This window comes from Vidua chalybeata, chromosome 4, assembly GCF_026979565.1.
Source record: "Vidua chalybeata isolate OUT-0048 chromosome 4, bVidCha1 merged haplotype, whole genome shotgun sequence".
Lineage (NCBI taxonomy): Eukaryota > Metazoa > Chordata > Aves > Passeriformes > Viduidae > Vidua > Vidua chalybeata.
Window position 1 is genome coordinate 1,340,367 of NC_071533.1, and position 24,422 is coordinate 1,364,788.

Genomic DNA, 24,422 nt, shown 5'->3' on the forward strand with positions numbered 1-24,422 from the left:
CAGGTTGATGTAGGATTTGTCTGTTCATCTCCTCTGTGACAAAATTACTATGTTGCCATGTTTTCCACTCTAGGAACCAGGCTCTGGTTTCCAAACAACAAGCACTTGCTCAGCTGTATTTACCTGAGGTAAGAATCAACCGTGTAAAACATTCAAAAATGAGTTGTCTCCCATCGCTGCATTGATCTGCCCAGCACAAGGTAATTTACACAAGGAAGGTTACTTTGCCTTTAAAGGGTGAGGGTACAGCTGCTCATTTCCAACAGGAGAAGGGCTCCATGCTCCAAACTCCTCAGGTCTTCTGCAACAGGTCCCCAAAAGGGACACTGTGGGATACAGCAGGGCTCTGCCATGGCTGCCACAAACCCAGGAACAGATACCACACTGCCAAATGTAAGACTTGCTGAAAATTTTAATGACTTTTAAATTTGTACAGATAGGCATTTTACAGTACCCTTGAACTGCTTCACACGAGCTGTTTGCAGAATCCCTCGATTTCTCAAATAGCCACAGAGATGGAGCATCACTTCACAAGTCACCCAGCATGGTGCACTGAGCACTGCAAATGTTATCGTTAACCATGGCTACAGAACATGCCCATCACAGAAAAAGCTGGAGTCAGCCTCCTTTTTCCTAAGTGCTTGTCCATCCTAAGGGCAGGACTGTCAGCTGACTGACTTCCTCAAGGCATGGTCAGGACAAGGTCACCTCATGTTCCCCGGCCAGCGGGCAGGGGAGGTGACAGTTTCAGCAGGTAAAAAAAAACATGTTATTTACATGCTGAGGAAGTTGCCTTCCTTCCCATAGGAATATATTGTACAAAGAAATATCCAGGAGAAGTCACACAGCAGTAGCTTAGGCCAAACCCAAAATATGCATTTGATGTGTACAGGTCTTTAAAGCTCATTACAAGTATTGCAAATATAAATAGTGGCATTGAAATATTTTCAGTGACACAGCTACAACTGAAGAGATGGAATGTTACCAACAGGATTTATCTGTTCTCTAGGTTATTTGTACGCATTTAACCCCAGTGTGCAGTATTTTTGTTCCTTATCCACGCTGTAATGACCCAAATATTCCAAATAGCTTCAGACGAGCTAAACCACATTTTCCGCACAACTTTCACCGACAAATTCAGTTCTGATGATTGACAGAGCAGGTTCATTACTTGCCACAACGTGTTCCCTTTTACTCCAAAACAAAGTTAAACCCTGTCACCCTTTTCCCCCTGGAAAGAACGAGACAGCTGCACAAAATAATGGCAGAGTAGAAATGGCTTTACTTTGAAACTTTGGGGGAAAGCTTGAGATCTGCAAGCACTTTGCAGGTTCTCTTTTGTTAAAAAGTTAAGATTGACATGGAATACCGGGGGAGACCACACAGCACAGGACAGCAGTGGTGCAGTCACTGAACACCTCCTTGGATTTCAGCCCGTATTAGCAGGATGAGCCATCCACTTGAGAGGCACAGGAGAGGCAGAGCACTTTTAACACACTGTTAAAACATGAATTTTTCTTCTTTCTTTTCAAAATGCAGATGTAGAAATTCAGTCTTTAGGTCCTTGTTCTGCCCACCCCCAGCAGCAGAGCCATCATCCCTCCCCCAGTTTGCTCACTGGATGTTGCTTTTCCATAACTGTTCCGGTCCAGTGGAATTATAAATTTTCCACAACTGAGGAATTTTAAGGACCACGTAGCAACAGAGGTTGGTCTGTTCAGGGGGGCTGGGAAAACAAGACTTTGGTCCTCCCAGTTTTCCACTGGTTAAAATTCCCATTTTACTGACACATACAGAGAATTTACTTTTGCTTTTCTATCTAGCACACGCTTACTAAGTCTGGCATATTATTATACAAGGCGATATCTTACCTAACCTGATCAGTTTTACTATGTTCATTGAGGTTAACCGTGCTTAGCATAAAGTAATTAAAAAAATAAAATAAATGGAAAAAGGACAACAGAAGACTAGGAAGACTTAAAGCTAGACAGGGGAAAATCTGCACATTTGGCATGTGTCAAATTTGTTTTACAGCTCTTACTTTTGCACCCTCTAAACAGCTGAAGAGCAAGTCAAAAAGCACAGACCAGAAATAAAAATATTTTAAAATTATTTCTCTATCTTCAAGTATTAAATAAATTATACAGGACAGTTTCTGAGATAAATATTCGGCCAATGATGAATTTTAAAACACAATCAATAGAAACATCATCCAGAAAAAAAAGGCAAGTTAAAATATAGATAAGTCAAAGCTATGAAGCTCCAATTAGTGCAGATAATTTTATATTAAATCCAGATACCCAGAAATATACACAATAGAATCATCCCAGTTTTCACAAAAGTGGGGAAGGTAGGTGATAAAATTGCACTTAGTTCTGAATTCATCCGGACGGCGAGTCGTTCCCGTCGCTCGCCGCTCCGCGCGTAAGAAAAAGGGGAAGCGGGTTACAAAGGAGCCAGGTGGCTTTGTGGGTGATTCCACTTCCCTTTCCAGCATTTGGTCACGGGCAGGGGCCGTGCAGGGATGGTCACTATCTGTCCTGGTGCTCGGAATCTGACAGCCTGACGTCCGAGGCCGACAGTTCCAGCACGGGGTTGACGAAGCCGGCGTACTCGGAGTTGCCGTTGTCGTCCACGGCGGCGCTGACAAAGTCGTTCTCCCACTCCAGCCCGTTGGAATCGTCGGAGGCTGAGGCTGGGTGGCTCCCTGGCTTCCTGCTGTTGAATTTCAGCGCTGCCCGCAGGATGTCCTCCTCCGTCTTGGAGCGCTCCCTCACCGGGATCATCCTGTTCATGCCTGGCATTTAACACACGCGCGTGAGAAACACGTCCTCGTGAGTTTTCACCTAGCTGCTATGAGAAACGATGGTAGAATTTGGACAGATCGGAAAGGCCTTCAGTTTGTTTAACTCCACACTAAATATGGTTCTGGCCACTGCTCATGGACATCTAAGATTTTACTGATTTTGTCAGTAATTACAGACATTGATCACCCATTAGACTGGCTAAAAAACAAACGCTTGCTTATTTTTGGTGAGCCTTTCAACAGTCAAGGTCTGAGCATTATGGATAAACTTTCAACTAAGAGCTTTTGCAGGTTTAGTAAACAAAACCAAAACAAACAAATAAACAACCCCCCAAAAAAACCAACAAAACGAAACAACCCAAAAAAACCCAACAAAAAAACCCATTGGCAACAATGAGGAAATGCAGAAAACACCTATAACAGCAGCAATGATACTGCTGTATGATTGATGGGATACTCCTTGGAATGCAGATCCAAGTTCCCAGTAAATGTTAACAGTACAAGTAATAAGGGTTTTTCCCAAAATATTGAAGTCAGGCTCTTGACCGACCTCCACATTTTCAAAGGATGAACAAGCTCTTCCTTCTGCTCCTGGCTCACGAGAGGGCAGCATTTCTTTACCATTACTTTTGTCAGGAGTTTACAAGTCAGTTCCACAAAATGCAGGGAAATGAATTCATTTGTCTACTGGAGTATCCTAATAAATGAATTCATTTAGTAGGGCTATCTCCACATTTATCAAAAATGAGGAATGTTCTCGGTAAAAATAATTTACAGTTTTAACTGTCAGGAACTTTTAAACTTGTCAGAAATTCCATCCGAAACAAGTTTTAAATCACCTTCCCTTTTGAAAAAGACGAATTTACAATGAACACAGCTTAAACTGTCAGCATCTTTAACCTTTGAGTTCAGGATGAAGCTGAAATGCAGGATAAATACCTTCTTCATCCTCCCACTCTAAATCCAAGGAGGTGCTGTCATCGTTCCCACTCACTGATTTGGTTTTGGTCATCAAGTCACAACTGCTCTCCGTGTTGGGTGTCAGCACTGTGGCATCAGATGAAAGCCCTATTAAAAAAAAAAAACAACCCATAATGTATTTTTAATTCATAAATGTACTTGAATTTCAGGTTAAACATGCAAAAGTAAAAAATTAAGCTGTCACTCTGCTTTGCGGCCCTTTAAACCTCAGGAATGCTGGAAAAGGCACTTTATCAGTTCAAAGAGTAATCAGTAGCTTATAAATAGTCAATATCACTGAGATATGGCCTAGTTGCAACTAGAAAGGAGTTTAGTAAGCTGTAAGCTGAGCTTGTATGAAGACTTGTAAAAATAAAACAAAACCCAAATCAACCCTCTCTTCCCCAAAAAACCAAACTACTCACACAGCCGTCAATCCTCCACTTTAGTGGTTGTCATGTACTGTCACCAAAACTTACAGATACAAGTTTATCAAACTGTTTTCCTCTAAAATGTTAGTGGAATTCTTTAGTACAGGCAGGACAATTCACCTCTTGCACTTCATTAGGAAAAAAATGAAGCATTAATATGCTTCTAGTTACTTTGCCAAGAGATGTTAAAAAAAGCTATAAACACACATCTGCATCTTCAACTGGTTTTACAAGAAATGTTCACCACCGTCTTTTATTTATCAGATAAAAAAATTATCAGATTTTAACATTACAGATACATGTATGCACATTTTATATTTGTGTGTGTATACATAAAACTATAAATAATCTGTTTATCTAGAAAAAGAAGCAGCACTCTGTGCCCCTCAGGGTCCCTTAACATTTAAAGATGTGCTTAAGGAAAGGCAGACTTACTACTACTTCGGAAAGTTTCATACTGGAATTTTGTATTCCTCAGGAAAGGATCGAGGTCTTCCTCTGCCACAGAGCTGCAAGAACACAATTTTTATAGCTTTAGAAACCTCCAAGGGTGCCATCAAAAATATGCTAATCCACGTGCCCCCAGCTCTGTGCTACAAAGCACATACACCCTGAACTAAATGATTTATAAAATCCTCTACAAAATGCCTTTCTATTCCTACTCATCACATCCTCCCCCAGTCTGTGCTTCTGCTCAATTTTTATCAGTATTTTCAGTTAAAAACCAATTAACTAACTCAAAACAACTCCTCTCTTCATCACTTTAGATAAAATCTCCGTATTTTTCATATCACTTTTTAAGCCATGAATTCAAACCCTGCTCCTGCAGTCCTTTGTTTTTAAAATCTGGACAGTTCCTACTCAGCTTTCTCAGCTCCTATTCTAAGTGTACTTCCATAGCAAAATTCCTCCTTGTCTTCTGTGCATGAGTTTTTTCTAAACTCAAACACCATTCCACTGTAAATTTCTCCACTTTTTTTTTTAGCTTGTTTTTCCCACCACCACCACTGTACACAGGAGGTGGGAGTGAAGCGACTTAAAAGAAATAAATACTTAAATATTTAATAAATAAATATAATTAAGAATATTAATGAAGGAACAGGCAGACTCTATAAACCATTTAAATAGTGTGTTTCTATTGGGTTTTTAAACCAGGGTCCTGAACAATAAAAATATGTTTACTTTAGCTGAAATCTTACATATGACCACCTTTCTAAAATACACCACTGGATTTTGTGTGTGTGTAAATATCTTTTAGCAGCTGGGAGCAGCACTGTATGCAGCAGTCTAATAACTCCAGCGACAACCAGAATGAACCCAAAATACCCCCCAGCTTTCCAGACGAGGAACAGGAGTGCAGACAGGGAGGAGTCTCAGTTGACATGAATAAAATTTGGTCTCTTACCTCTGGAACTCTCCGTTGTTGACAGCATGTGCTCTCTGCGTTATCCTGTGCTGCCTACGCTGCTAGTGAGAAAAGTGAATCGTTGAAAAAGCTGAACACTCAAAAGAGAGCTCTCAACACTTCATCCTATTTTATGCACCCCCCCCCACCAAAGAAAGCCCACCAGTTTTCAGAAACGTGTTCACCACCTCAGTCAGGACCACACCTGTTTTGGCTCCTGTCTTCTTAAAGTGCTTTCAGTGCACAACTGACACCTGGGTGATGCTGGATTTCTTTTGCTCCGTGCCCAGGAACAGCCACCCTGCCATTTAAAAGATAAATATCTCCTACAAATCTTTTCATCCCTGTGCAAAGCAGTGCTGCCATCTCCTCTGGCTGTCTCCATCAGCACTAAGTGCTTCATCTATATTAATAACAGCTTTGCTGCCTTGCAGGGCCAAAAGTATTAATAACTCCGCTAATGTCAACTTCATCTGAGAACTGCTCTTTGCTTCGGGTGTGGGGAGGTGACTGCACTGGATCTAGTGTTTTTCAATCCCAAGATGGTGATGTTTTCTGGCACACTTTGCATCGTGGATATTTAAGTAATAGTAATTGCAGGATGAAGTGAGCAAATGGGGAGTGTGGAGAAAAAAAAGTGGAAGCAGAAATATCGCGTTGCGGTGGTTAGAGGTGAAAAGATTCAAGAACGCAGAGAGGAACAGACAGAAATTTGGCACAACACAGTCAACAAATCTGTCAAAATCAATTACTGACACACGCATCGATTTTCTTTCAGGACTCCTATACCCACTTAATACCCAATTTAGATTATCTCCCTGTTTTGCCAGGTCATATCCAGCACTGCCAGTTCCAGGACACACACATATTAAAATTCCCTGCTGTTACAGACCCTGACATTTAGTAGGGCAACATCAGCAAGCCAAATGAGCTTTAAGAGAGGCCATAGTTCCAAGGAAAAAGCCATTTTCCCATTTGTGCCCACGAACAGCAGGGAGATGAGTGATGCATTCAAAAATAGCTTCCAGTTTATCTAGAAGGGCTAAGTGCTCAATGCATATCTGGACAAAAACGCTTCCTTAAAATCCTTATAATCCTTATGGGTTTTGAGGAGGCTGTTTGAGCAGGAGATAAGTGGTACTAATTTTACACCAAGAGGAAATTAAAATCTCTACAATCCATTCTGTCTTAGGTCCTGACTAAAAGAAGTGCATATTAAAAATACTGAAAGACAAGAAATACAGCATTTCTTGCACAGAACTTCTACAAAAACCAGTTAACGCCATTTAAAAAGAAATCTACTTTTGCTGGCTTTTATATACATCAAAAGTGGTAAGAAAAAAAAATAGCAGGCAAAAAGGTCAGAAAGAATTAACCCTCCCAGACCAAATGGCAAGGGGAGAGAAAGAAATGTGAAATGAGAGCTATAGGTAGTGACACAGAAATCAGATGAAAACTCCAGAGCAGGGTCTATAAAGAACACAAAGATAACGAGCCGTACAGTGCACAAATATATAAAGTACATTTTACAAGTCTAAATGATGTCTGAATTAAACGTGTGCTTAATTTCAGGGGCTTTTTTACCCCAAAGCCATCACAGATCATTTTTACATTTAATATCAGTAACTTCTACATGTTATATAAGAAGAGTGTGAAGCTAATTATAGATTAAAATTGTAACTCATTCAAAATCTATACTTGGCAACAGAAGCTGTTTCAAACAATTATGGTGATTTTCAGCTGCTCCAACCAGCTGCACTTTCAGATCTTGTACTTCTTTCTCTACTTTGCAAGCCAAAGCCATCTCCTTGTCAGGTCTCCTGAGATGGAAAGGGTATCAGGGAAGTCTGCGTACATGGGAACAGGACAGAGGCTCTCATATATACTGGGGTCTTTTCCCCCTCACCTCCAAGAGCTTTTTCTGCTTTGCTGCCCTGGCTGCTTGACGTTGTGCAGCATATAAAGCCTCCTCTTCTAGTCTTAACTTCTCCTCTTGTAAGGCTAACTGTGTATGAACAAAACAGTAATGGTTAACAAAAGCAGAACCTATCTACCTTCCTGTTAATAAAGCCGTAAGTGCGAGAAAGCAAAGGAAAAGCAGCTAGAAAATCAAAATAAAACAAAATTGACTACACCTAAAGCATTAACTGGATTTAACAGCTTCCCTCCCCGCAAGCAAACAGCCCGAGAAATTTAGGTAACCACTGAGAAAAAACTTATTATTAGTGAAATGCTGTAATGCTTTTTTCTATTTTATTATGGACTGCACAGTGAAAGATTTAAAGATTTTCAGTTCCATAGGCACTTTAGATTAAAGTTCATTCAAGTTCTACATTGTATTCCAGATCATATTCCATTAACTGCTGCAACACTAAAACAGAGTAACAAATTATGTGCGTTTTTTTTCCTTAAGAAACTTGTGGAGAAAATTTAGCACAGGAAAAGTTGAATCAAGATTATTCCCCATTTGGTCTTGTCACTGAAGAAAGGGTCCAATTTAAGAGATCCTGGTCAGAAACCCAGCCTGTTCATTCCATTTTTCAGCTAAGAGGCTATTAAAAAGAAGGAATTTGTGCACCTTGTAGGCTAACTGATGAACAAAACCCAATTGTTCCGTGTGAGTGGAATCCCCTGGTGTCCATGGCTCTCCCTAACATTTTTGGAAGAAAAACCATTTGTACTCTCACTGTGACCACTCACCTCTGACTGAAGCTTCAGATCAACAACCCTCTGCTTTTCAGCAATGGAGTCGTAGTGTCTCTCTTTCAGGTCTGCAATTTCTTCCTCAGTCAGAGGCCTGGGGAAACACAAAAAAGCTCCATCTATTATTCATGCATGACAACCCTCACTTGCACTTTGACATATCTGTGTGGTCTTTCCTGACCAGTGCTTTCAGGCAGATCCAACAGGCTGTGCTTGTGGCCTCCTCCTCCCGAAAGTTCCATTTTGTTCAGGAGCATGCTGTCTCTCCTCGCTCTCACAATATATATTATTTATATCTTTACAGAAAGTATATTTTCAGAACCATCTCTGCTAACAGAGCTACTGGAATAGAACCATTACCATCACTGCAGTCCAAATCCCACTTTTTTTTTTCCTTACTTCTTTTTGTCCCTTGTTTTTCCCTTACTCCGTTTTGTTTAGTGATCACAGTGGGACAGCAGAGGGAAGGAGAGGTCCTCAGTCTCAGTGTCTTACCTGTGACTGCTTTCTGGGCTTTCCCCCTGTTAAAATAAATAAAAAAAGAAAAGTCTGATTTTCATAAACACAGAGCACTTCCAGAACTTCCCTTAGCAGAGCAACCCAGTTCATTTTCTCAGACTGAGGGCACTTGCTGAGTCTTATGCAGGAGTTATGCCAGGAGCAAATTCTCCTTTGAGTCTTCCCGAACACACTTTTCCCCCACACCTCTTCTTTTCTTTCTTCCCAAAGTCCATAGTGCCCCCTTCCTTAATGGGTTATTTCCCATACTCCCCAAAACCAATCTCTTAGATCTTTATCCAAAGCCTTAAATCCGTATTTCCAGTGCAAGGAAAACTGAAAGTTAAAAAAAACCCGAACAAACCATGATTTAAGTCTACAACTCAGCTTAAAGCAGGAGGAAGATTCAGATCTTGGAACCATTTTTAGGGATTTTACAAGCAGGTTTCACATAATGCCCCAGGTACTCACCTCATCACTTTCCACCAGGTTCTCAAACTGCAGAGGAAAAAGAAATAATTTTTACAACTCAGTACAACGAGTCACTAAAGACACACATAAAATATGATTGCACATTTTATGTGTCTTGTAAAAACAGTACTCCAATTCTAACAGTGGGACTGTAACCCTACTTTCAGAGGAATTTTATTTTTAGAGTTGGACCTTCTTACCAATGTCTCTCCTCCTAAAAGGAGAAGAGTCCTAATTAAAAAACAAGCATTCTAAGCCGCACAAACTCATCCAGCAGAAGTTCAGCTGTCACTTAAAAAAACAAAAACCAAAAACCAAAAACCAAAAACCAAACAAAACAAAACAAAAAACAAACAAACAAAAACACAAACAAACAAACAAAAACCAAAAACCAAAAAAAAGAAAAAAAAAAAGAAAAAGCAAATAAAAAATCCTCTGTACTGGCTTTCAGTACAGTAATCTTAAATCCAGTCAGTGCATCAGACACAGAGGTCAGTACCTACAGCAAGACTCCTTACTGACCTAAAATCTGGGAGGAGAGAACAGCACCTCCTTTTCCCAATCTGGGCTGGAATATCCCAGAATATTTCCGTGTTCATGAACTGCAGAAAGTGTTAAAGGCATTGCTAGGATTCAGCTTTTCCCACTTTTTCTTAAATAGCTAAAAATCTAAGTACTCACCTCTATAGTGAAGTGTTCTCCTGTTGAACATGTTCTAAAATACTTGGATCTGGAAAAATAAGTTTACAGTTAGACTGCAGAAGACTCTTCCACACACAGCAGAAGGTAAACGAGCCCGAGAGTTTAAAATAGATTTTAAAATATGTTAAATCTAAAATAACAACAAAATCTTCATGTATTTAGCACATTGACTTATTAACTGGAGCTCTGCATCCCTACTACAGCAGACAGAGGCAAAAGCATGTAAACATCTTCTGTAGAACTGGGGAAAAAACTAAAACCCTTGTGAGATGAAATCACTTGTCAGGATGCTGGACTTGACATTTACAGACTATTAGCATGTTCTGCAATCCCTGTAATACATTTTTCCTGGAAAAAAACATTGTTCCAGGCAGTTTCTGAAAATGCTGTTGCTCACCACGGCACTTAACTCTTTCCTGGCATCTTGTACCTCATCAGTGTTAAACAATACATTTTATTTTGACAGCTTGGCTGAGCCTCAGAGAAAAACATCCAATAGGAGGTCAAGGAAATACTTTTAAGCTTAAAAAAAAAAAAAAGATTCACGCTCTAATTTTATACAGGGAACTGGTTTCTTCTCCTGAGTCTCTATTAAGAATTCTTCCAATTTTATTTTAATTCTTTTGCAGAGGGCAGTTAGCCCTGTCCTCTACAAAACCCCACGCAGTGTTAAGTTACCTGAATACATTTTTACCTAGCCAAGGAGGTTTGGCCACTGTCCAGAAGAACATTCCAATGTAAACACTCTTCAGTGCAACATCCATTTCATCGAACTGTTTCCAAAACCAGGGTTTCCAGTTACCAGTGCTGACTGGTGCAAGGAATAAAGCCAGGGCCTCAGGGATTTCTATACTTGCACGAAAAGATCGTTCAGCACTTGCAACTGACACCAACACTGTGACAATAATAAAAGCAGCACACCAGCCAAAGCCTGAATTATTTTAGCCAGATCCTCTTTCATCTCCATCTCATTCTTCTTTGGAAGCCAGTTTCGGGAGCATCTCCCCTGGCAACTTGTTGCACTACCCACTGGTTCCTTGTTGCACAACCTTTCCTGCCACTAAAGAACCTTTTCCAGAGAATTCACTGCTGGGAAACCAGAGAGGAAAGGCCACTTTCCTCTCTGGAAATCAAGTACTATGTGACAAGGATAACTGGGACATGTGGCATGAGCACTCAGAGCAATTTCACTGCTGCCCTTCTCTGTAATTTGGTGTGTAGGAGCCAACACCATTAAGAATCTCATTTAACAGCACTGTAACAGGAAATCGTTCCAGGGCTATCTACACTGTTATCGTTCCAGTTTGCAGCACCAGGCTTTAGGTAAATTACTTCCAACTTCCCAAGCACTCGAGCTGCAGTCAGCTTAGCTGCAAGAACTGAACAGCAAACCAAATGCACTGCAAGCTCCCTAAGTGTCATCACAAGCAGCCCGACAGCAAGGCCAGCTTTAGGAAGAGCTACTCTTTCAGCAGGTCTTTCAGCTGCTTGCTGAACAGGGACTCAGTGCCAGAAAACTGAAGTCTGTGCCAGAGTTTTGGGCCCATAAATGGCAGAATTACAGAAGCTTGAGGTCATTAGGGACACAAACAGAAGACCCATCAGCTTCACCCCTACCCAAAACTTCATGTGAAGTATCAGCAACCTATGAAAATGTTTGCACTTTTTATAATTCTCCCTTAAGCCCTACTTTTCCATTGTTTTATATGTATATATATATATACATATATATAATATATATATAAAGCACAATTCCAAGCAAAGGCAATTTACAATATTCCAGTATAAACACACTTACTAAAAACTCTATACTTAGTTGTTTAATTAAGAGTTTATCTCTTACAGGCAAATCTTGGAGCATCTAAAAATTATGAAGCTGGGGTGGGGGGGAGGATCTGAGTGATTAAAATAATCATTAAGTTGATAAGCTACATTTTTACATTATGGTGTTCCAGAAACGGCCAAATGCGGACAATGTGGTATCAATCTAACTTGCAAACTTTGTAATACGCCACATTTTACAGCTTTGGTTTTAACAGAATTCCCTGCTGAGTGGAAGGAGAATAACCTCCACACTCTGCTACTGCTCTGTAAACTACCACCACCACACCCAGAAAAAAAAAAAAAACCTGATCTGAAACACAGAGGCCAGCAGTTTCAGCACATTTTATACGCCTTACACTGTCACTGCAGGTTGTGCAACACCTGGACAATTAGACAATACCGCAGCAGGCAGTAAGATTTGTTCCACTGGTAAGGACAGCCTGGTACTGGACTAACATATGCAGGGACCGCCACTACAATTTTTTTGTCACTAAAGCTGTCACTAGATTTGCCTGCTGAAAGAAAGGGGCATTGGCATGTAGAAGAAGACTCAGCAAAACACACAGGAAGAAGAAGAAGCTTTCAAGTTGTGCAGGAAGAAGCTTTCAAGTGCTGCCTGGTGTTCTCAAAGCACGACAAACTGCTGCTTCAGTGCCCAGCTGCCAAGGCATTGGAAGTGTTCTCATCCCCTCTGGTGGAGCACTAAAGGTACAAGCAGGTATCCTCTACATGGACTGCCCTGGTTTTTCACCCCTGTCTCTGAGAAGCAGCTTGCCTGGAAGGTGAGACTTGCCTGCCAGAGCGGATGTGAAGCAAGAGGCCACGAGCTTGCATCACGTAAAATGCTCAGCATATGTGCTGAGAACGATTTCTACCCTAACACATCAAAAATAAGTGATCCAGTACTGGGCAGGATATGGAAAGACCTCAAGCGTTTCCTGTTTGCAGAGAGCTTTTCCGTGAACTGGTCGTGGCAGAACGAAACAGGTTGTCACACACGTTTCCAAGAGATAAGAATTCTTCTGAACCATTCTGCAACAGACATGAGTTCATCCGAACCATTCTGCTCCTGATTTATCCCAACAGCGTCTCAGCCTCTGACTCACAGTGAGGACGAGATCACATTGCAGAAAACCGGGTGTTTTTCCATCTTTCGCACAAGCACGGCCGCCTGCACGGCTTTTCGGCGACCGACCTGAAAAACCTCTCCAGGCATCTCCCGCCGGAAAAACACCGGGGCTAAGGAGCCGGTGACCCTGGAAGTGCATGAGCCCCGACCGCACAGACCGCGCCGAGCCCGGCGGGCTCCCGGCGCCTCCATCCTCCCGGGATGCCGCGGCTCCCGAAAGGAACGGGCCACGGGCACCGGGCGCGCCCGGACCCCGCATCCCTGCCCACCCCGCCATCCCCCTCCTGCCCCACGGGGAAGGCGGAGCCGCCGGGCCCGGCACCTCCCCGCCCCGGGGAGGGGAAAGGGGCAGCCGCGCTGGCTGCTGCTGCTGCTGCTCACCCTCCGCCGCGCTGGACGCGGCCGGGATCCCTCCGGAAGAACAGCCCGCAGCACCACTGCGCCCAGCAGTTCCCCATGGCATCCTGCTGGCGACAGCTCCCGCTGCCTCCCGGCGGGCTCAGGCCGCCCCGGCCGTGGGGAGGGGCGGCCGCGGACCCCCGGCAACAAAGGGCCGGCACAGCCTCATGGCTGCGCAGGGGCGGGCGGTGCTCGCCGCCACCGCCGGCGCCGCCCCTGCCACCGGCATCATCGCGACATCGGCCCGCCCCTCGCCGGGACCGTCCCAGCCCGGCAGAATCCCGCCCCGAAAGCGGCTTCCCCCGTGGCCCTGCGCCGTGGGGTCGTCTCACGGCGGCCCGTGTTTTGACAGGAGGAAAAATATGGCAGGGTCCCCGTGGGCAGGATGGAGAATCGCGTTTTGAAGGAGGGGAATTCCGTTCTAGGTCCCTGTTATTATGAGGGGGGGATGAAAAAGGGGTGTCCCCCCAGTTATGGAGCCCTGACTGGGTCAGCGCCATCGAGGTGGCAACACCTGGAGCACACCTGGAGCAGAGGCAGTGGTTTAGCGAGGTTCCCCACTCATTTTTGGTCTCCCTGGTTTCTTAAACCACAGCGCCACGCTGACACGTGGCAACGCGGAACCGCAGCATGGTTTGGGTTTGAAGGGACCTCCAAGCCCATCTCCTTCCAGCTCCCTGCCACGGGCAGCAACACCTTCCACTAGCCCAGGTTGCTCCAAGCCCGGTCTTGGACACTTGCAGGGATGGGGCAGCCACAGCCTCTCTGGGCAACCAGGTGCTCTCCACCCGCACAGGGAGGAGTTTCTTCCTAATCTCCAGTTTAATGTGCAATCTACTCTCTTTCGGTGTGAGCCCACTCCCCCTTTGTCCGTGGTAAGTTAATGGTGTCATTACAAAGACCTGGGTTGCTCCTTTCTTTGAACGGCTCCAAAAATCCCTCAGCAGTGGAAGGGTTAATTGGATTCCAAGTCAGCTCTCCATTAGCAGCACGGGACAGACGCCGGGACCCGCAGGAGCCGCTTGCTAGGGTAGTGACGAGCAGCAGAAGGTAGGAGGAAGATAATAAATCACTGCCAAGCACAGCCCGATGTTGCTCTTTCCCTGGAAATGTGAGGTCAGCCTGGAAAAGTGCATTACTGTGATTGCGTGCAGGGAGGGAGAATGAGGGTGAGGCGGACATAAAAGCAACCAGGAATTAATTGCAGAAGGCGATGCCGATCGGTGTGACTCGGGAGGAATACAGTGAAGGTTCCAGAAAATATTGCTGGGATATACGATTCCTCATTACACTCTTTTCCAGGAAATTGACATTTTGGCAAGGTAAACGCTGCTCCTTTCCCAAAGAGGCGATGTTGCAGTATTCCAGCCTGACAGGCGTTCATAAATTCCTTCAGAGAAACTGAACACCTTTTTATTTTTTAACACAGTACCCTCAGCTGTGACATAGAGGCCACCGAGCTGAGGCGGGAGTATCGGGAATATCCTCGCGGAATGCCTTTGTTTCCGCAGTTTGTCCCTGGAGGTGTTTTCCTGCGTGTCCTGCCGTGCCGCTCCTGCCCAGAACGTGAGAAGTCAGTGTTAGCAGAAGGCCATCATGGGTCGCTACGTGGAAGGAACAAGGGGCTGCTGGATTAAGAATGTGTTGGCTGAAAATACGAGTAAACCCACAGGGATGCTTCAGCTTGCCTTCCTCTCAAAGGGAGCAGGTTCATGCACGGTGTTATGTTGTGTGAAAAACGCCAAGCACTTGGTCTTGAAAATTTTTAAAGTTTAATAATAAAAAAAAAATGGTTATAAAAATAATAATACAATTAGAGTAATAAAAATTTTAGAGTTAGGACAATTGCAAGACAATAAAAAGCAAAGAATTACGGACGTCCGGATGCTCTCGGGCACTTAAGCCACAACAAGCATCCCTTGTGAACAAAGGAATAACCTTAAAAGCAATAGCCTGTTGCATATACAAACCACTTCATGATTATGTATATATTTTATTTAAAACAAGAAATTCGTCTGGTACTTGTCAAAAAGTTTCTGTTAATCCCCAGGTGCCTTTGAGTCTAAGTTAGGCTTGAAGAAGTTCGTTTCTGTTGATAAGGAAAGCCATAAATTCCTCTCCTCTGGAAAATTTAGGGGTTTCTGTAATTGTTGTCCTTGTGCGAAGAATTCCTTGATTATCCCATCTCTTTCTTGAGCTAATTAAAAAGTATCCTACATAGTGCAGTTTCTATTTTAACATTGTGTTATAACCTAAAAATACGTTCAACACACTACTGGAGAGAACTAATACGGGCCTAACTTTCCAACGTTACACGTGTAATATTCATTGTAACATTTGCGAAAAAGCCAGTCACAAAACACGCATTTTTCACAGCCTCTATAACAATTTACTCTTAAATAAGGCCTCTTTACCGGCCCAGCGAGCTTTCGCGACAGGCGGGGCGCGGCCGCGCGTTACGGCGGGCCGTTGCCGCGGTGACGCCGCCTCGGCTCGGCAGCCGGCGCCGGCCGCCGTGCCTCCGCCCACGCCGCTGTGCCCGCGGCCCGGCCCGGCCCCCGCCCAGGGGGGCCATGGACAAGTACCAGGTGCTGGGGCTGGTGGGGGAAGGCAGCTACGGCGTGGTGACCAAGTGCAGGAACAGGGAGAACGGGCAGATCGTGGCCGTCAAGAAGTTCCTGGAGAGCGACGACGACGCGGCGGTGAGGAAAATCGCGCTGAGGGAAATCAAGCTGCTCAAGGTGAGGCTGGCGGGACCACCCCCCCCCCTTTTTTTTTTTTTTTTTTTTTTTTTTTTTTTTTTTTTCAGCAGTTTCGTGCTTAAAAGCGTAAAGGCTGTCTGTGCGTTTAAACTCGCGGCTCAGCCCTTCAGCTCGGGCTGTGTGTGGCAGCGCAGCCCCCGGCCAGCGATCACGAAGTGTCGCCAGCAAAATCCCGGCCAGAGGAGGCTCGCTGGGGCCCTGCTTGAATTTCCGCGTGCCGGACTAGTGGGAACCCTCTGTGCTGTAGCCCGGCAGAGCTGCTTCTGCCTTGGCCTGAGCGCTGGGCTGGATGCACCTGGCGAAGGCTGGATTAGAAAAGCCTGGGGGTGGTCCGGCCCTGCCGGGGCGTGCTGCGGTCTCTGTTGCCTCCTGGTGGTGGCTGTCCCCCTGTCCCAAAAGCCTGGCCTTTGCTGCTGTGGGTTTGCTGGGAACAGAAGAAACGCTGACCTTTCAAAGCCCGGGGGTGTGACACTAAACGGGCCGGGGGCTGCCGGTGGCACCTGAGACGGGAGAACGCTTCTCGGAAAGTTTTCCCTTTTTTTTTATTTTTAATTTTTTTCTCTATCCATGGCACCTTCCTGGCAGGCAAGAGGCTGGAGGAGGACTCCTGTGAGATTCCCTGAGGCACGCGTGGGAGCCGGCTGGCACCGCGTCCTTTGCTGTCCGAGAGTGGGGTGTGCCTGGTGTCACTGTTGTGGTGCAAGGGGGAAGGACAAGGGGGAACGGATTCCAACTGAAAGAGAGCAGCTTTTGATTGGATACCAGGAAAAAAAGGATTCCTTGTCGGGGTGGTGAGGCAGTGGCATGGAGGAGCTGCCCTTGTCCCACAGGAATGCTCATCCCAAGTGCAGTGCTTGTCCCTGTGCATGGGCGCATGTGGGAGTTTGGAACACTGGGACCCAGATTATGTGTTTGGTGAAAAAAAGAAGGAAAACCTTATTGCCAGGCTGCTCTTGTGATGTGGGGTGTTCCAGAGGTGGGAATACTGGCAAACCCGGGTCCTGTCCTCTTGTCTGCCACAAGTGTTTCTCTCTAAATCTGCCAGCTTACAGTTCCTGTGCACCGAGGGCAAAAATGGTGTTTGCCATTACTGCAAGAGCTACAGAGTTAGAGTTAATAAAAATGTATGTGCTGGAGTTTGGGACGCAGCCAGCAGCTCCAAGCATTATCCCTTCAAACCCTTTTAAGTGAATCTGTGTGAGCCTGGATTGTCCCTGCTCCACTGGCCAGGCTGAGTGGAGTTACTGAGTTACTGAGCAGCACCCAGGTGTGCTGGGAATTAACCAGCTTTCCTGGGTGAATGGAATCTTTGCAAGGGGAACGTTTGCACATACAGCTCAGGAAGGGTGGCCTCTCACAGGGGAAATAAATACCTGGAGGTTTAGTCTCTTTGTAGTTCCTTCCCTTGATCCCTGTCAATCCTTGGGTTTGATTTTCTTTTTTCCTCTCGAGTATGGGCAGAAATGTAATTGTGTCTGAAAACAGCAAAGACCTCTTCAGGTCTCCTGTGTGGGGGATAAATCATTCTTGGGAAAAGAGCTTTTTCTCTTATTGATTACCCTTTAAAAATTCTTCTCTTGTCAGACCCGCTAAGAAATCTGGGCAGACACAGATGCAGGTTGGCTGACACTGCCTCTGCACTGGCAGCGTTTCCCCTACAATTCCCTGTGCACTGCAGTCCTTTTGCATCTTCCTGGGTCCCAGCCCTGCCTCCAGGCAGCCTCCGGGGATGTTTCCCTGCCAGGCTCCAGCTAATAAATAACTGTGCTCTGTAGCATGGCCTTTTGTGTTGGTGTGTGATAAATGTGTAACAAATGGGAGGTGGATCCTTGTCTGCTGGGATTGCGATGACAAAATAACTGGAAAGCACAGCTGCTTTTTCTTCCTCTTTTTTTTTTTTTTCAAGTTGCATTTTTTGGTACTGCACCAGCTGGGCTGCAGTTGAAAAAAATTACCTGCAAAAAATTTCTTTATGAAATTTCCCCTCATAGCTTTTAGTAAGTGTTTTCCCTCAATAAACCTCCCCTGTTTTTTGACAGCAACTCAGGCATGAGAATCTGGTGAACCTGTTGGATGTGTGTAAGAGGAAGAAGCGCTGGTACCTGGTGTTTGAATTTGTGGATCACACGGTGCTTGATGACCTCGAGGCCTCTCCCAGTGGACTGGACTACGACAGGGTTCGGAAGTACTTATTTCAGATTATGAGAGGAATTGCCTTTTGTCACAGCCATAATGTAAGTATGTGCAAGAAATCAGCTCTGCAGCTAAAATCGATAGATATATATTAGAATAGAAGTGTGTATTTTTGTATTTATATATATTTGAACTTAGAGAAATAGAGCTTTGTATGAAAAGGAAAAGAGAAACATAAAATAATATGTCTGGAATTAGAGGTTCTGTGTGTACTTGAATATGAGAAAGCTGCACTTTTTGCCGAGCCAGTCAGTTTGCAATGTACAAACAGGGAGTTTGCCCTGACTTCCTTTTCTCTGTGCAGATAATCCATCGGGATGTTAAGCCAGAGAACATACTGGTTTCCCAGTCAGGAGTTGTGAAACTCTGCGACTTCGGATTTGCCCGGCCCTTGGCGACTTCTGGGGAGGTTTACACGGACTACGTGGCCACCCGCTGGTACAGAGCCCCGGAGCTGCTGGTGGGGGACAGCAAATACGGCAGGTGAGCCTGGCCTGCCAGGCTGGGAGGGGCTGTGGGGAGCATGGAGGGGGTGCTCCATCACTGCCTCGGCCTTTGGATCCGTGAAGCTGTGCTGAGCTGCGGTGCTGGTGGCTTTTCTCCCCAGGCCCGTGGACGTGTGGGCTGTCGGCTCCCTGATAACGGAAATGCTTACAGGAGAGCCCCTTTTCCCTGGAGACTCGGACATCGACCAGCTCTTCCATATCACCAAGTGCCTGGGTAAGGAGAGCCCCTCGAGCTTGCTCAGGAATGAAGGGCTCACGTTTGTTTTGATGGGTGGGAAGATAACAACCCAGACTGTAGCCCTTACTGCAGTGCTGACCCAGCATTTCAGCTTCTCACATGTTTCACCGTCCTGTATTTTTCCATGTGGTTGCTTTGTTTGCCTGCTTCCAGGTAAATTAATTCCAAGACAACAGGAGTTATTCTATAAAAACCCCCTCTTTGCTGGCATGAAGTTGCCCGAGGTGAAGGAGCTCGAATCCCTGGAGAAACGCTATCCCAAGCTCCCTCCTGCCGCACTGGATTTAGCCAAGGTAATTAACTGAGCGTTTGCTGTGAATGTTTCTCTGTTCCCCTGTCCTTCACCTCGCACAGCTGAGCACAGGGCTGTTGAAGTGCCCTCCTCTCAGCTCCCTATGCAGCAAGCAGCTGCTTGGGTTGGCAGCTTGGTGAGGGCTGTAGGATCCCGGAGCTCCAGTCCAGCCCTACAGGGCCAAAGGGGTCACTGCAGGGATCTTTCCCTCAGACAAGCCAAAGCCTTTGTTTAATTCCTGGTGTGTTTTCCTCCTCCTGTTGATTTGACAGGAGTGCTTGCAGATTGACCCAGACAAGAGACCGTCCTGCGCCGAACTCCTGCAGGGCGATTTCTTCAACAAGGACGGCTTTGCTGAAAGGTAAGAGCTCCTCTCCTGCTCACTGCAGGCTCAGGTTAGAAAGAAGTGATGCTTGGAGACTGCACGCTGCTGGGTTTGCAGAGCTGACAGCTGCTGAATGTCTCAGTTTGTTTTGGCTTGACCTTCCTGGAAATAGAGTTGGAAGGGAACACGTTGCAGGGGCACATTTCTCTCGTTGTGACATTAATTCATCAGTGTCACACCACTTTGGGTAGTACAGTCTTACACTGTATTCACTCACTGCATCTGCACCAAACCGGTGCAGATTTATTTTTTACTGCTGTATTTTATTGTTTTATTGCTGTATTGTGAAAAATGTGTGCAGAAGATTTTATTTAATGTGTACATTACGTTTCTCTTCTCATTAGTTTAAAGGCACAGTTTGTTTGACTGCTTAAAAGGATCCTGGGCTTAACAACTGATGATGATATTAAGATAAACAGAAGCCCTTTTATTATTTGTTTTTTCCTTTCTCCTTATATGGAATATAGATTTACTCAGGAGCTTAAACAAAAGATCCAGAAAGATGCCAGAGACCATCAATTCCAAAAAAAACCCCAAATCAGTAAAAGGAACAAAGATGATGTTTTAGAAGAAAGAAAAACCATCAGCGTCCAGGTTGGTCCATCTGTGTTTTCCAAACCTGTATTGTTTTGGGTTTTTTCTCATGTTTTAAAATCATTGTTTTTAAAATAAGTGCAGCAGTTTAAAGTCCTAGGAAATAGCTTGGGAGGGTACAGGTGGCTCTTGGGCCAGTCCCTTGGAGGTGAACCACACAGTGGTGCAGTTCCTGGCGATACAGAGCCGGAGGGGGAATCATTTGGGAAGCATAGGTCATGCTTTATGCTGCTGTTAACCTGTTTTAAAGCCCTGTCATTAAAATTAAAAAAATTCCTTTCAACTGGATACCAAGGACGCTTCAGAGTGACTTTGAGGTGACATTGAGATGAGTTTTTATTTAATTTTTCTGGAAGAGACACGGGATACAGCTGTTTTTCCTCCATCATTTCCAATTCCAGTCTCAAGTAACTTATTTACAGAGAGTGCTGGAACTCTGACAAGTTTTCTCCTGTTTGATGGAAAGCAGAGATTTTCTAACAAAACCAATTCCGTCTCCATTAGATTCTTGCAGAATCATGCACATGCAGGCTGCTCACGTGTTGTTTTTTCCTGCATGCACTGCTGCAAACTGCTCTTTTAACAGGACTGTAAAGAAAGATGATGTTTATCTTCCCAAACAGGATTTCAGCATGGGCCCAAGGAGCAAAGATGGAAAGCTGATAAAGACCAAGCCCTCTAAAGCTGATGCAGAGAAAGCAGATCGATCCTCCAAGCTGGGCTTCCTCTACAACAGTGCAATCCACCCATTTAAATTCAGCCCTCAGACCAACCTGAAAGATTCCAGCAGCAGCCTGGACTACGCCAAGAACCCGGGCACATTCATCCCTCCCATCAACCAGAACTTCTCTCCTACATTTGGGATGGGGTCTGGGCCTGGGAGCCTTAACTACAGGTATGGGAGCAGAGCTAGGAGAGCTCGTGTCCATCATTCCTGGGATGTCCTGGGAGGGGCGGGCTGACGTGGGGTTTGGGACACCTTGCATTTGTTGCTTTACACTGGCTGTGTTAGCCCAGCTAATGCCAAATGTGGGGCATTTTTTGGTTACAGACTTGATGCAAAGAGTAAAAAATACTTGAACCCCTTGCTAAAGGCACGGAAGCCTTCTCCAGTGAGGCGTTGCAGTGTCAGCATGACACCGGTGAGTCGTCTGTCTGTCTGTCCCCCTTGGCCAAGCAAAAATGCATTCAATTGTGTGTTGTATTCTCAAGAACTCCATCTGGTCCATCTTTCAGCATAACTCCCCACTAGAAATACTGGGTTTCTTACCCAAACCAGTATTTGGTAACAATACTGGTTACCAAAGACTTTTCGTTGCAGACTTTTCGTTCATTATCCCTTGCTAACAGCTCTTACATAAAACGTATTTTATGTCAGAAAACAATTTTAAATGAGGAGAGCAGTCCAGCACAGGATAGCTGTGAGATTTGGAGTGTATCCATGGCCTCCTGCCTGGCCAGGAATGATAGACCATGTGTGCTGTGCTACTGAAGCAGAACTGAGGGTTTGGATTTAATGTGGCCAGGGCCTTACTTAGTCATGTCACAAGTGCATTAAAAATTGATAAGGAAAACAAGTGAAATGGAAAGTTTTCCTCTGCTCTCACTACCTAGGCATGATTATTACCGTGCCAGCCAGAAACATTTGCCTTTTTCCAGATAACTAATCCCAGACATTCTCCAAGTGCTGTATTTTATCTCTCCGAAAGCAGCCTCACTTAGATGATTGTTTTTGTTTTGCTGTTGCTTTTCCATTGCTTGTGAATAAATAGCACTTGAGCAGGTTGAATTCCTTCACACGCATCAGAGTCTTTTGTCCCACTCTTGGACAAATTCCAACTACATCAGAGCATTGCTGTGTTACTGCTTTTTTTAAGCTTGAAAATAGCTTTATTTTTTGTCTATATTTTCACGAGCTGTTCCTTGTGCCCTTGATTACAGGTTACAAATGAAAAACCTATCCTTCAGGCAAGTAAGAAAAAATGGGAATTCCCCAAGACAGATGTGCGTTTGCCAGAACTAAATCATCTCCCCGAGCTGAGGGGAGCGGAAGGTAGGAACTTTGAGGTCCTCTAAATAAAACCTGGGTGCCAAACAAAGTGTCAGGAAGCAGTGTGTCAGCTCTCACTCCCTAAACATGGCTTGCCTTGCTTGTGTTTTGCAGCTCGGCATCTCAGATTTCTGAAAAGGGAAAATAGAACGTTTGCAGAGTCCCGAGTCCCCTCCCTCGCTGCTATTGACCTTCCTAACTCAAGTCTGGCTTCACAGCAGGTATATAGGCAATAAAGTGATTTGTGCTGCTCTGTATTTGTTTGGTTTGTGACTTTCTCAACAGCATGGCCCACAGAATTCCTGTTTGACTCCTAAAGGAGCAGAATTTGCCTCGGGATTGCAAGTCTTACGCTGGGGGAGCATTTTTGAAGCCTGATTCGACCAAAGAACAGATTTGTTTTGAATTAGGTGTTGGCATTGCATGTGTCTTTAGAAGGCTGTTTTCTGATTGTCTTCTCTGTTGATGCTACACTTGGAAATTGATCCTGTCTCTTTCTTTCCCAATTTACAGCTGTCAGGGACCTTGATGCCAGATGCATCAGAAGCCAACTTCCCCAGGGTCGAGCACTAGCCCTGGGGAGATGGTCACACCTGCCTGTGAAAGGTGGGCTTTCATTTCTGCTGTGTAGCCTGCTGGGGGGCTTGCAAATGGATGGTTTTGTGAACACCCACGTAGGGATGGGAAGTGCAATAGGAAAATTCTTTTGTACTTCACATTCTTGGTCAAGACGTGCAGCTTCTGACAGACTTCTTACAGTACACAGTTCGCTGTGCTGAGGTGCTGGGCATTGGGGTTGGAAAAGAAGCAGCTCATGAAATTGGGGGGTTGAGCAAGCTGGTAGAACAATAAAAAAAAGGGGAAGCTGGCTGCCTGCATGTGAGGAGGGGAAAAAACAACTCAAGTGTCTGATCTGTGAAGCACAGAGGTGTAAGTGCACAGCTTCAGCAAGGTAAGGATGTGTAACAAAGCAAAATAAAGGAAGCCTTTCACCAGGTAGCACCTGTGTGTTTTGTTAGTCTGTCCAGAGTCATTCTCCTTTTCTCCTCTTGATGCAGGTGACTGAACAGTGGGAACAATCCATCTGAGTTTCCAGGGGCTAAAGCTGCCAGGTCTCTGCAGGGGAGAGGAGGATCACTTACTCCTGTCAGTGCAGCAGACTGCCACGGAAGTGGCTCGGGTCCAGGCCAAGGACGGAGCTTGCACTGCCATTGCTGCTGGGTTTCTTGCATGCAAAAAGGCCCTGGAATGTTGACTTTCTGGCTTAGGGCCAGGTATTGTCTGAGAAGAGTAGTGGTCATTGGTGTGTGACAAGGGCAGGAGCTGCTTCGGAGGATTCTGAAGGAAGCTGGGCTTTCTTCTGTCCAGCTGCTGCCCGCCTGAGGGGTTTGTTTTTCAATGAATCGTGACAAAAGCAGCAGTCAAAATTCTCGTATTTCAGCGGGCTGCCTGACCTGGATTGAAAAGCACCTTTGCCTTGACAGTGAAGAAAACATTTGTGCAAGAAATACAATATCTAAATGTGGAAATCCGCAGCTGTTCCTTTGAAACCCTCACTAATGTACTTGTCACTTTGTTTTAGGTTCCTTTTTGCTTCACATTTCTGGTCCCATGTTTGGGCAGTTGTTTTTGGGGTGTTTGCCCTGGGTATGTTGTCTGGCTCTTGTTGATGGTGAAGGAAGGAATATCCCTGTGGAATACTGAGCTGTGATGCAGGTAACATGTGGAATGTCTCAGTAACTCCAGTCATCATTCCTTTAGGTCCCTGAGGAGAATGGGACGTAAAACTCGACTGTTTGGCAACAGTTTTTGCTCACTTGCCCTTAGTTTGTCTGTGGTCAGTTTTGGGCTGTCCCCGTGTTGCTCACAACTGTTTTCCATCACCTGTCACAACTCACATGGCGTCAGTAACTTTGGAACTTATTTTCCCACAAAATACAGCCTTTCCCATCGATGGATCATGACAGAATACGGTCTGAACTCATTGTATCTAGGGATTTGTCTCCATGCTGTCTCTCGACATGTACATTTCATTTATAAATAAAAAGATCTTCCAGTTCCAGGCTTGACTGTC

At 45.0% G+C, this 24,422-nt stretch overlaps 2 protein-coding genes across 7 annotated transcripts; one reads left to right on the top strand and one right to left on the bottom strand.

The window, feature by feature from the left end:
- Window positions 1-392: 392 nt before the first annotated feature.
- AP1AR (adaptor related protein complex 1 associated regulatory protein) lies at window positions 393-13,531 on the bottom strand. Of its 6 annotated transcripts, none has more exons than XM_053941338.1 (11): window positions 13,311-13,531; window positions 9,956-10,004; window positions 9,275-9,301; window positions 8,801-8,826; window positions 8,303-8,399; window positions 7,509-7,607; window positions 5,808-5,903; window positions 5,603-5,661; window positions 4,633-4,706; window positions 3,746-3,874; window positions 393-2,797 (listed from the first exon to the last, which is right to left on the bottom strand). In XM_053941338.1, the coding sequence occupies exons 1-11, from the start codon at window positions 13,385-13,387 to the stop codon at window positions 2,532-2,534; spliced, it is 999 nt and encodes a 332-aa protein (XP_053797313.1). In that variant the 5' UTR covers window positions 13,388-13,531; the 3' UTR covers window positions 393-2,531. The 6 variants fall into 6 exon arrangements, with proteins under 6 accessions (XP_053797313.1, XP_053797312.1, XP_053797315.1 ...); XM_053941337.1 differs by having other exon boundaries at window positions 5,603-5,664; XM_053941340.1 differs by lacking the exon at window positions 5,808-5,903.
- A 2,285-nt stretch (window positions 13,532-15,816) lies between these two features.
- CDKL2 (cyclin dependent kinase like 2) lies at window positions 15,817-24,412 on the top strand. The gene is made up of 13 exons (XM_053940570.1): window positions 15,817-16,069; window positions 18,130-18,324; window positions 18,588-18,766; window positions 18,891-19,003; window positions 19,181-19,320; window positions 19,592-19,680; window positions 20,172-20,298; window positions 20,922-21,193; window positions 21,350-21,440; window positions 22,240-22,351; window positions 22,463-22,569; window positions 22,862-22,954; window positions 23,407-24,412. The coding sequence occupies exons 1-12, from the start codon at window positions 15,902-15,904 to the stop codon at window positions 22,919-22,921; spliced, it is 1,653 nt and encodes a 550-aa protein (XP_053796545.1). The 5' UTR covers window positions 15,817-15,901; the 3' UTR covers window positions 22,922-22,954; window positions 23,407-24,412.
- The last annotated feature ends 10 nt before the right edge of the window (window positions 24,413-24,422 follow it).